General features: G+C 46.9%; 1 protein-coding gene across 1 annotated transcript in view; it reads left to right on the top strand.

The window, feature by feature from the left end:
• Positions 1–10,023, top strand: part of MARCHF3 (membrane associated ring-CH-type finger 3) — a 133,412-nt gene extending 123,389 nt beyond the window's left edge. The window contains exons 4-5 of the mRNA XM_039848594.1: positions 2,708–2,917; positions 9,098–10,023. Of these exons, the coding sequence (XP_039704528.1) occupies positions 2,708–2,917; positions 9,098–9,256 (369 nt within the window). The 3' untranslated portion in view covers positions 9,257–10,023. The remainder of the gene's footprint in view (positions 1–2,707; positions 2,918–9,097) is intronic.
• The last annotated feature ends 2,563 nt before the right edge of the window (positions 10,024–12,586 follow it).

The raw sequence follows: 12,586 nt of genomic DNA, 5'->3' as shown, positions 1-12,586 counted from the left end.
TGAGTGATCATGGACATATAAAATGGCCTGGGAACTTTGAGGGAATATAAAAGATCAAAAAATAATTAGAAAATACGAAATGAAATAAGCAATAGTAATTTCCTAGTTTGCCTTTTTAATTTCTTTTACATCAGAGATAAGTAGTGATTCGTAATTACCTCCATCCATACCTGAGTTATTTCATTGGGTAATGTCAAGGGCCACATAGATAAGTAAAGTTCTAAATTAGTTTTAATAAAGTGTATTTAGAATTCTCAAGCAAAAGAAATTGGAGGGAGTCTTAGCCAGTGAGGTCAGCTTGTCTGTAAACATTTGTCACGTATTTATTGAGGACCTGTTATGTTCCAACAGGAAAAGCAGTCCAGGCTTCCAGACCTGCTTCTAGGGAAAATCTAAATGGCGAGGGGAGTCAGGTTGCTGCGATTTGGGCACCATAGTTTAAGAATCTAGACTTCTGAATGTATTACAGTTTTAATTTTCAAATATTTTACTGATAGGACATCGGAATAAGAGTGGAGAGATCCTGGTCCTCTTCTCAATTTGACCTCTGAATCGCCTAAAGCAATCAGTTAACATTGCTGAGCTTCTGTAAAATTGAGATAACAATGCCGGGTGTCTACTCTCCACTTCATAGTGATATTCCTAGTATTTAGGCAAGAAAATGTTAATAAGAATTCTTTGAATTGCTTTGAAACTGATGGGATGTCTGAGATAGCATGATGACATGTGGCAGGGTTAATGTTGTTTGCACTTGGTCATTTTGGTATTTATATTAAATTTATATTAAATAATGCTGTATTTATATTCACAGACGAGTCAACTCCCCATTATCTATTTTTAAATACTTATTCAGGTCCATTTTTGAGCTGAGGTTCACTTCTTTCAGTGTCTCAGCCCATTTTTAAGGTAAGTTGTCACTGGAAAGTGCTATGTTGGGCATTCCAGGTTCTTTAATATTTGCTTTGGGCAACATTCGAGGAAGGGCACCTCTCAGAAAATTTTCTTCAGTGCCTTTTGCCTCCTGCCTCTTCTGCTCACTCCTGGAGTCTTTCGCTGGTCCTTACATTGCTCTTTCCTCAGCTTGCTTGCCCTCTCCGCAGCTCTTCTCTCTCTTGTCTCATGGTCCTTTCCCTCGTACCAATAGTTTTGTGAGAATTGGGGTGTCTTCTCAGCAGCCCATAGTGCTCCCATTTGGGGGCCAGCCCACAGCACTACTAGGCCTTCTCGTTTGTTGGTAGGATGAGATGGAAGACAGAGGCAGCCAGGGTCTCTCCCCACCCCCACCCTGTCATCTGTGTTTGGCCCCACTCCTTCTCTGGACTCCTTGGCCTCTGTCATTACTACATGGGAAGAGAGATGGGAATGCCAGATTATATGCAGACATGTTTCAATGCTAATCTGAAGCCACCAGGCCTCATTACCAGTACGTACGAACACCAATATGTAAGCATGACTTTTCCTAGAATGGATCACGGAAAACATTTCAGCAGTCATTCAGCGATTCCCCAAATGCAAGGACAACACCTCAGCTCTAGTCTTTAAACAAGGACAAAGTTTTCTCCAATTTTTGGGGGGTTGGGTCAGTCAAGGTGGTAGCACAATTAAGATGTGAGAGATGGTCCTAAATAGGAGGTTCAGGGTCCCAAAACATATGGGAGGGGCATTACTGAGTTCATGGAGTCAGGTGAGCCTCACTGATGTGCGGTGGACCCCGAGGCTCAGTGATTCACTAGGAAGACTTACAGGGCTCAGAAAACCTCTTATACACGCGATTACAGTTTGTTGCAGCAAAAGGATACCAATTAAAATCAGCAGAAGGGAAAGGTGCGTGGGGCAAAGTCTAGAAGAAACTAGGCACACACTCCCAGGTGTCCCCTCCCAGCAATGTCGCACAGGTGTACTTAATTTTTCCGGCAAAAAAATTGTGACAACACATAAAAGCATTGTCAACCAGGGAAGCTCACCTGAGCCTTGGTGTCCTGGTATTTATTGGGGTCAGTCGCAAAGGCATGCAGTGCCTGCATGACTAACCTCAGCCACTCAGACTCCAGCCCCCAGGGCAAAAATAGGTGTTGAGCATAAATAACATCCTTGGCATAAACTGATTACACTGGTACCCTGTGGCCCAGTGCCTCCGGCACACAAAACATTCTTGTCAAGCAGAATATTATAAGGATTCAGCATCACCCTTTGGGAACCTGTCTTGAAAACAGGTCTTTCTCGGAAATAGGCAGGGATTGAGGAACCCAGGCCTGACAAGTTAACCCTTTCCTCCACACATTCCCAGGGTGAAGACACCGGAAGGCTTTGGCCACGTGATGGAACTTCTTGCACCTCAGCTGCTATCTTCCAAAAATAACATCCTCTCCACCATCCACAGAGAGTCATTGTGATTCATAATAATAACCGTTGAACTATTTTCAAAAACAGCAGCCCATTTGCAGCAAGAACACATTATCATCATCATCATCATCATCATCATCATCATCATTATCATAATCATTAGTGTCATATTATTATCATAATCACTATTATTCAGGGTGTAGGGGCGCAGGAATAATCCCTGAATGCTCCTTGCGATCTCAGAACAGGTCGAAAGTACCTTTTTCCAGATCCTGGAGACAGACAACTTCAGAATAGTGTGTCTCCACTCCGCACAGACGTTTAACCTTGTCCTTGTCTTTCTCTCTCTCCCTCTCCCTGGCAGTGGCTCAGAAACCCAGGCCCTCAGCATGAGAAGCGGACTCTGTTTGGAGACATGGTGTGCTTCTTGTTCATAACCCCACTGGCCACCATCTCGGGCTGGCTCTGCCTGCGGGGCGCCGTGGATCACCTGCACTTTAGTAGTCGGCTCGAAGCAGTCGGACTGATTGCACTCACTGTCGCACTCTTCACCATTTACCTCTTTTGGACACTAGTAAGTATGGCCCATGGCCCCAGGCTTCAGGCCAGCTGGAGCTGGCAGCCCCACAGCTGGCACAGCCTTCTGTCTTGTCTGTAGCATGTCTCACATTCTCGGTAGAAGAGAGACCTTCGAATGCTGGTGAGAGTATGTGATTTGGTTTATTACTCGTGTGTGTGTGTGTGTGTGTGTGAGAGAGAGAGAGAGAGAGAGAGAGAGAGAGACAGAGAGAGAGAGAGAGAGAGAGAGAGAATTGCAGGTCAAGTAAAGAAAAAGCCCCTTCTCAGAGCACATCAGTCAAAGACACACGCCCTCGCCATTTCCCTCCCCTGGTAGTCTAGGCTCCATCTGTCATGAGGCATGGCGTTTTCTTCCTTTTGTTTATGTTCCTCACTTTTGCTGGGATCGTGGTGGATTATGAATGATGCACTTGGCCACTGCTGCTGTCGCTGCCTGCACAGACCGTCAATCCTCCTGCTGGTTATTTTCTTCTTACACCTGACACAGCCTAAGTCTTTACTGGGTGTGGAGCTGCACTTTGCCTGATGATTATTCTGTGTGTCGGGATATTGACTGTACTGCCCATAAAAACACTTAATTTATCTAGCTGAGAAGCCGCCACCAAAGGAAAACCATTTCCCAATAAGTGTTCTCACTGTATATGAGGAAGAATTTTTAAACATCTCTGTTTTTTTCATTTTTTTAACTCATGAAGTAACTTGACTGCTCAGGGGCCAGTTGGCATCTCCCACAAAGCGCAGCATTTGATCTCTCTTTATGCTTCCCTCTGGGACTTTCAGGGAAGAACGTCACTACCTAGAATATTTTCAGAAACTGAGCCCCCTGCTTCCTGGCATTACTCTTCCGTGCCTGCTCATTTCTAATCTGAGCACGTTCCATTGTTATTCAATACGTATTTCCTGTCTGAAGGGTACCATTCCCATATCCCATGGCACAGTGTCAGTCTGTAGAAGCCTCCATGGCTCACACTTCCTCCCAAGCCCTGGCCCACCAGCGGCCATTCTTAGCACGCTGACCACTGCCCCCTGTTCATTTCCCCCTTATACCTCCCCTCAGGTGAGGGCGCTCAGACAGTAAGTGGGGGACACATTTCAATCTCAGTAAGAGGCATCTGACTGCCTTTGTAAACAGGGAGTATTCTGATGCTTCTGACTTCCTCTGAGTCCTCTGGTTAAACTAGGTGTTCTGTTCTCAGCCTATTGAAGCCCCCAAACAAAACTATTATTGCCTCCTTTAAAAGTCTATTATTCCAAAGTGTATCCTGATTCATTGTGAATCAAGCAGTGATTCAGAAGTCACAAGGTCATTGCGACAGAGAGAGAGTTTAAAATAAGAAGTTAAATAGCCTAACTAGCACCATCTAAAGTCATTTCACTGCTCTGAGCCTCGGTGCTCCCATCCGTAAAGTGGGAATGGTAGTAATATCCGTCCTGCCGACTTCCCCTGGTGTTGTCACGTGTAAATGAAAGAATACAGGGCAAAGCACTTTGGAAAATAACTTTTTACCATGTTTGGAGGTATACTTATGTGTGGTTTTTCTCAGAAGAGTTCCTAAGGTGAAGATGTAGATCTGAATGCTGGGCTTTCAGACCAATTGAAGGCCTTTTATAAAGCATGCACTTACCTAACAAGAAAGGAAAAAGCAGGGAGTGACAGAAGGAACAAAGAAAGAAAAGAAAAAAAGAAATTACCTAGAGAAAAATGGATATGACCCTGTTCTATCTATCATTTTAGGTGAAAGGAAGGTTTGGGTAGGAAAGGTACCTGGGGTTGGCTCTTTCAGGAGAGTGATAATATACTTCGTTCCAGAAATATTTCCAAGAGGCAATGCTGCACAGTAAAAAGTGCATTCATTTAGAATCCAAAGGCCCTGTGTCTAAACTCAAGATTTAGCATCCTAATAGCTGCGTAGCTTTAACAGGATACTTACTCTCTCTGATCATCCTTCCCCTTATGCAAAAAATGGAGGAAATGATCGATGACCCCTGGGTCAATGGGCTATTGCGAGGATTAGGTGGGATAACATGGGAACATATATCAGAGTACCTGGCGATAGGCACCCTGGTTTTCTTCCTGTGGTTTCCCTGCTCCCCCAACTCCTGCCCCCTCCTCCCCACGCAGACTTCTATACAATGCAAAGCAGTTGGAGAGAAAGAGAGGCATTTCTGCCCTTTGACTGGTATGAAAACCATGCAGAATAGGGCACTGCATCTAGACTAACTCCTTCCCAGATAAATGCCGTACTGAGCCGCTCTGGCAAGAGCGGTAATTCAGAAGCTGACAGGACTTGGAAACTGCCCTCCAGCAGAAACCCACAGTAAACAAGCTGTCAAGCTTAAGGAGAATATGCTGTGAAAATGTCTTAGATAAACAAACACAGTGTCAGTCTAGCCCGACTCTTCAGAGGAGCCTTCCTGGAAGGGCCTCGCCAGGCGCTGCGAACAGGGTCACGCATCCACGCTGCCCGACCGAAAGTGCCTTTGTTGTTCCTCGCCCGCTCACCTGGCCGCAAGGGCCCCGATCTTGATACACGCTGGGCGCGGTCTACATTCTGGAACCTGCTGTGTGGAAACACGAGCATCTGGGACCCAGGCGGCCAAGGCCTCAGCCGGCTCCACGATGAGAGCTCATGGACTCCGTTTGAAGTCCATGGACAGACACTAAGAGAGAGATGAGAACTGAGTCCATATCAAGCGCTTAGACACTGTCCCCTGTGGAATTCATATTGGTCCCAGTTTAGCAGTGCACACATGGAGGCGCCACAGGCAGCAACTGCAGGAAGTCCTTCTAGTCACTGGGGCACGGATGCAGCCGGTGCCCAGCACAGAAGCTATGGTTCAGTCAGAGCGAGATGAGTGAACGACCAGAATCCTCTGGCTGACTTCCAGTCCCATGGGTTAATCATTTAAATTCTCATTATAAAAGGAGAAAGTCTCCAATAGAATACCGTCCCACAAGGCTCACTGCGAGACTGGTTTAGACAAGCCCCCAACAGCCCGAGGCAGCCCAGTGGTGCTCGCTGCGATCCTGTGCCAGGTGTTTCTCCCAGGCTGACGTAATCCCGCACAGCCCTCTTCTCTTTCACGGAGCAGTCAGGGATCAGAGAGCTGGGCTCATTTCTGGGAGGGCCACTTACAGAGCCCTGGCCCCATGCGAGTGCTTCGGTCCCACCATAACCTCCAGAGAGAAACAGCAGAATAGAAATATGGAATGAGGAGATTTCCCAAAGCCTGCTGAGAATTTGCAGCACACCTTCGGTCCCACAGCCTGTCACCTACCTGACAGGGAGAGGTGGATTCCTCGCCTTGAGCCACCCATGGGACCACACTTTTCCTACAGGCCTTGCCCATCTGAGACAGGAGGTGAATAAATAGACTTTGGATAAAGAAATGAGTGCTCTTCAAGAAACCCACCCCATGAGGGGTATCTCTATGAGAATAGTGGCCCTGTGCTCTTTCTTCCTCCTCTCTCCTAAAAACCTCGGAAATTTCAGAAATATCTAAACGAAGTAGCCATAGCTTCTTTTTCGTTTATGTTTCTTTTTCCCTCAGTGCCTCTTTATTCCTCTAAATCAAACCTCCCTTTTTCCTGTTCTCTTCCACTGCAGAGAGGGAGTGATTTACAGCTTTTAGAGAAGGGAGCCAGCATTGACCCCAGGCATCTGCACACTGTGGCCACTTCTGTACTGAGCCCAACTTCCTCTATTTTCCCTGATACGGAGTCATCTTCATCTGATGCTCTTTTCCTATTGATTGGATTTGCCTGTGGACTGTGGTTATTAACAGCAATTAATATAGATTAATGCATAATAAGGTCTCATTTGTTTGTCTGAACAAGTGGGCTGATTTTTGCATTTCCTGCCAAGAAACCAGGAGGCCAACTAAGTCTTTGACTCTCTGGCTTCCTTGAAGCGGTGCCCTCAGGCTGGAATGCCAGTCACCTGGAGCCCCTGTTAGAATGCAGCTCTGATTCCTTAGGTCTGGGCTGAGCCTAAAATTCTAAGCAAGGCATTGAACGAAAGAGGCCAACCTCTTCCCACCGCCACCCCAGTTTCCTCTGTTGAAGAAGGAATGTCACAAAGTTATCATCTTTTCCATATTTAACACGTCAAAAATTACCGGCCAAGAACACTAACCTGTATGTGAGGCACTATGCTAAATGCTTTTGATGCACTTTTTATTCACATTTTACAAACTAGGAGACTGGAACCTGGAAACAGCAAACGACCCTCCCAAAGTCACAGAGCCACTAAGTGGAAGATAGAGATTCAAGCCCAGTGTGCTTGGCCCCAGCACCCAAGGCCTTCTCCCTCCCCTGCCCACCTGTACCCACAGCTACTTCTCTGTTTCTAATACCAACCATACACAGATCTTTAACATTATGAATGAAGGGACTCTTGATTTGAAATCCAGCTTTCCTGTAATATTTCCAGATTCCAGACATCTCGTACTGGCAAAGCTCTTCATTAGTACTTGTCTATGTTCTACCTCTTCCCTGCCCTTGGCCCTGAACAGCAGGCTTTCCAACCTGCCTCTTACATTCGTGAGTAGCACCAAGCAGCCCCGGGACAGAGTAGATAGAAGAGAATCAAGCTTAAAAAAAGAAAAGAAAAAACTGTGATCTGCTTTGGCGTGTTCAGGGCCTTTTGGAGAAAAGCACATCTGCGTGAGTTTAGAAGCTTATATTTCCATACCCAAATCTCTCTGGCTCTCGGCCTGTGGCATTTGCTTCTGAGCCTAAGAACTTTGAGCGAATGGCCTTGAATTTCATGATTCTGCCATGAAGACTAACAGGCCCTTTCTGATCAAGGGCCTGCACTCTCCCCTACTTCTAGAAATGCTGAGTCAAATCATTGCGTCAGCCCACTCTCTGACCACCATGGACCTATACTGGAGTCAACACAATCCACCCCACCCCAGGTGGTTGATAGCTCATACCTGGATAATTTGTTACCCTAAGCCCATAGATAATTTGGCAGCTTCCTTCCCAGCACTTACCTGGTCATCCAGATGCAGTCAAATTGGATCCTGTTCCCATTTTTAAAGGCAATTTGTACATCTTCAAAAGTACAGATGAAACTGAATTTCCTGGGCAGTCCATCAGTGCTTTATGCCAGCCTTCTCCAAAACAAACCATACACATAAGCCTCTCAATTCTAGTATATTTACTTGAGGAGCAAGAATTTGGGGGGCACGGTTGTGTCACAATTAGCCATGAGTGTCACAATTAGCTCATATCGTCATGTATCATATAAGAGAGGCTTAAGTCCAAAGCATTGTTACAATTAGAAAACATGGGCTATTTCTTCACTCATCCATACACTCAGCAAACTCTACTGAGCAACTTCCCAGTTCCAGACACTGTGATAGGTGCAGGACATGCAGAGATGAATACAACACTAGCCCTGTCCTCAAGATGCTGTAGTGCGAAGGGACAGAGGAACAGGTACCCTGATGTACAGGGCACGTGATGCCATGCTGAGGTAGGCACTGTGGCTCAAGAAGAATTGACCAAGAGAGTTGGTGCCCATGCCAGGGCTTCCCCTCTGGGAGCCATAGAAGGCTGGAGCTGGAGACAATTGGGAATCACCCATCAGGGGCACCCAGTGCAGTTGTGCAGGTCATCCACGGCACAGCGTGAAGGGTGCCCTATCATAGTGTGAATGGGGTTTTTTCAGTTGTGCAGTGTCCAACCTGCAGAAGGGTACAGGAAGCCCAAGCATCCCTCTCATTTAACAGAGAGAAACCTGAGGACCAGAAGGGCACATTGCCCAGTCCCACGGCTAGGCGAGGGACTGTACCCACTTTGCCCACTGCATCCAGTCAACCTTTTTCATCACTGATGATTTGGGACCTAAAGACCACTACCCCCAAAACAAATCCAAACTCAGAAGCAACCTCCTTTCCTACTGAGATCCTGTTTTACCTCATAGAGGAAGAACCGAGGAAGCCTCCCCGGGAGCCCTACCCATTGTTCGCACATGGACGCTCTTTGCTTGGTGCCCAGTCTCCCAACGCTCAGCTCCTTGCTAGAGCAGTTTTGCTCAGGGTTCTTGCCCCGCTGTACTGCTGCCAGCTGTTTGGAGCCGTTTTCAATGACATGTTTGTTTCTTGGATTGATTATCAGCTTCTGCTCACCTGAAACCTTCTCTTGTTTGTCCTCTCCTAACCACAGGTGTCATTTAGGTACCACTGTCGATTGTACAACGAATGGCGTCGGACCAATCAAAGAGTGATTCTCCTCATTCCAAAGTCTGTCAACGTACCTTCTACCCAGCAGTCCTTGCTAGGCCTCCATTCTGTCAAGAGGAACTCAAAAGAGACAATCGTTTGATGTCTGTGTGGTCAGTTGGTTGATCCGCTGTTTGGGTTTGGAAGTTTCTGCACTGCGGCCATGCACTGAGCCACCCCAACCCTTCCTCAAGCCCATGGGTCTAAGGACATCTGGAGCTGTGCTAACACATCTCCCCGAGCGACCGGCTCTGCCAGAAGAAAGCAAATGCTGTTTAACTTCAAATCATGGATGCTGCAATCATATGATATTTGCTAAGCTGCCAAACTATGTTTATTTAGCAGATACTGTATGGAATTTTCTGAACACCTCTTTAACATATGAGGAAGGTTGTCCTGCCAAGGATGCGATTCAATTCTTCCTTTTTTATTACTATTTCAAATATATATATATATTAAACTTAGATGATAATCGAAATCAAAAAGCCAATGTTAAAACTGGTTTCTTGGTTTGGATGGGTTTTGTTCAGATTAGGTTATTTGTTTCCGGTTTCTACTGTAGATTCTTTGGGGTCATTTGATAGCTTGAGTGGTCTTTTTCATCTTTTTCATGTCCCTTACTCAAGGGGACAGCATAACAGCTGCAGAACAAGGCATATTTGAAGGATGTTTTGTACTAAACTTCATTTACTTATTCAGATTTTAAAGGTAAAAAGGTGTGGCAACTCTCCTCACAGTGAGCTGTTTATTTAAATTTCATTAAGGAGAAAAAAATATATGGTGAGAAGCACGCTCCTTCCAACTTGTTTGGTACTGACAGCCCATAGACGCTATTTTCTAATAATAAATATCCAGTGTGTGAAAGACAAACCCCACTGATTGCAATACTCTTTTTTTAAATCGTAAAACCTTTCAAGTTTCCCAAAGTAGATTTTAAAAGGAAAAAGGTTGGTATCCTTACTCCCATCTCATTTAGTACATGTCTTAATTCTGCATTCACAACGACTTGGAGGATCATCAGACATTTCTAGGAACCCTAGACCTGTTTTGCATATCAATCAGCATTCCCATTGCTCTTCCGAATTTCTAGCTTGACAGGTAGATGTGGTAAAAAGCCTGTCCTAGCACTCGAAGGCCCCTTTGTCTGAGTTTCAAAACACAGAGCCCCACACAGTGCCTTCCCCCAACAATGAGCCAATTCTTTCGCTGGCTGAAGCAGGCTTTTTCTAAGGGCTTCACTTCCCTCTTTCATCTATTTCAGTGTAAATGGTATAAAGTGTACCCTGCATTTGTATGTCCACTGAAGAAGCCAGAGAGCAGATGTGTCGTCTGAGGAAACGCTTGGGTGGGGAGGGGCTCGGGCTCCCGCTGTCCGCCCACCCACACACCCGGGGGAGAAGGCGGAGCCCAGCTTTGAGAAATGCTTAAAATATGAATTTCTAGAACATGACCCACATTCCGATTATCACTCCAGCGTCTGCCTTATGCTTCCCAAATGGGAGAGCAGAAAGTGCAAAAGGAACAGGCAACGAGGAGGGTAACGATTTTTATCTGCAGATTGATCAAGCTGATGCAGGTGTCGCCTTTGTCTGTGGAGCCCTCCATTCTCAGACTGCTCCCCGGCTGCCTGGGAGGGAAACAGCTGTACTGCTCTCCGCTGCAAAACTCAGATGTGCTTTATGGCTTGTGACAATAGATTTTCTCCCCACCACGCTTCACTTCGACACTACAATTCCAGTAATATACGTCTCAGCCCTTTTGTTTACTCAGCCCTGCTCACCCTTCTGGGCTGTCATTTGCTGCACCACCATCAGCCGTTTCTTAATTGACCTTTTTAAAATGCTGGACGCCACTGGCTGTGCGCAGCTGTCACACATTAAATTTCCAGAGCCAAGGGTCCAACTTGGTAGCTGGTGAACTGCAGCCCTGTAATATAGTTGATAAATGAGGCCCACCGAGTCTCGGTCTCTGAGCTGTCAGGTGAACCAGTGACAACGCTCAACTGAATGGTACAAACGCTCATGAGAGGATCGTACCCTTTCTCCTCCCTGCTTCTTGCATGAATTAAGGAAACGATAGATTCCCAGGATCATTTCCCGTTGAGGCTGGCTGCAGAGAATTCCTGCTGTCTTGGTTCAAAAGATGAGATATAATGATGCGAAATATCAAAAGCGGGCGGGTCCTCGGCAGCTGCTGGGGCTCCTGCGCTGGGCAGGTTGGCGCGTCAGTACCACGCCCGTGCCACGCCTCCTTCCCCCTGTATTTGCATCCCCACCCTGGGAAATGAAACAGTCCAAATGCGAGGAGTAGGTGGCGTGTGGGGTGGTGCACGGGGGCGCTCCTGGTAGACAGGGTCGCATCAGTGCCTCCCTTCCCTGGCCACCAGCTTGGGACTTCCTTGTGAGAGACTCAGATCTCCATCAGCACTACAGCCCATCCGGGATTTTTTGAAAGTTCTTGGAGGACCGTTCATCCCCTCTTGGCCCTTTATCCCTGAGGCCGTTCTAAGTGGGAGAGTCTAGGGACTAGCAGGTGCACAAGGCACCAGCCAAGAGGGCAGGGGGCAGGTGTGGGCTACGGTCCAGGCTCTGCATCTGTCACCACGCCATGCTACATCTGCCTGGAAGATGCTCACTGGCACAAAGGTGCCCCATGGGTTACCAGCAGCCCTGCTAGCCTTGTTCTCTGCTTCTTTCTTTTTGGAGGAGCAAGAATGAAACAAGGAAGGGAATGAGGAGGGGCAGGTAAAAGATCTCGGTGGTTTGCGGCTTCCCTTCCACCAGCTTCTTACACAGTCCTCTCACCCGAGCTCCTTGCCGTATCCTGTCTTGAACATTTTTCTTGAGAATATTAAGTAGAGACAAATGTGTGTCACGGGGAAACCAGAGGGAGAAACTAACAACCAAAACAAGCCCAGTGTGCTCTTGTGTGGCCCGTGTGTGTGCGCGTGTGTGTTCCTGCATGTTCTTGTCTGGGGACAGAGAACACGAGCGTTCACACTAATTCCACAATTCCTCGGAGAACTGAGCTTCAGAAGCTCAGACGAGCTGTAAAATCCAGTTAAGGAAAAATAAATGGCATGACTTGGAAGGTACTCGTATTTGTCTTTCGTGTCCTGGTCCCCCCTCCCCATGCCCCAAGCGCCCTGGATTGTCACAGTCGCAGACACAGTCATTTTATTTTCAGTGAAAGTAACTCATCTGGGGCCATGGAGGAGCCAAAGGAGAAGATGAAAGTGAGACAGCAGCCTGGCTTCCCGCGCTTCAGCCAGCAGCCCGCTGAAGGGTCCATCGCATGCTCAGGCCTCTTTGTTCCCCTCTAGGCACTGGCCTCTGTCTTTCCCAGGTCCGTCTGTCTTGGCCTTTCCCGACGCTCCACACAGCCTCCGGTGAGCCATGGCGCGCATGAAAACTTTGTCTTTAGCCTCCCCTTA

This window comes from Pteropus medius, unplaced genomic scaffold, assembly GCF_902729225.1.
Source record: "Pteropus medius unplaced genomic scaffold, Ma_sr-lr_union100, whole genome shotgun sequence".
NCBI classification, from domain to species: domain Eukaryota; kingdom Metazoa; phylum Chordata; class Mammalia; order Chiroptera; family Pteropodidae; genus Pteropus; species Pteropus medius.
This window is presented reverse-complemented; position numbering and strand designations above follow the sequence as displayed.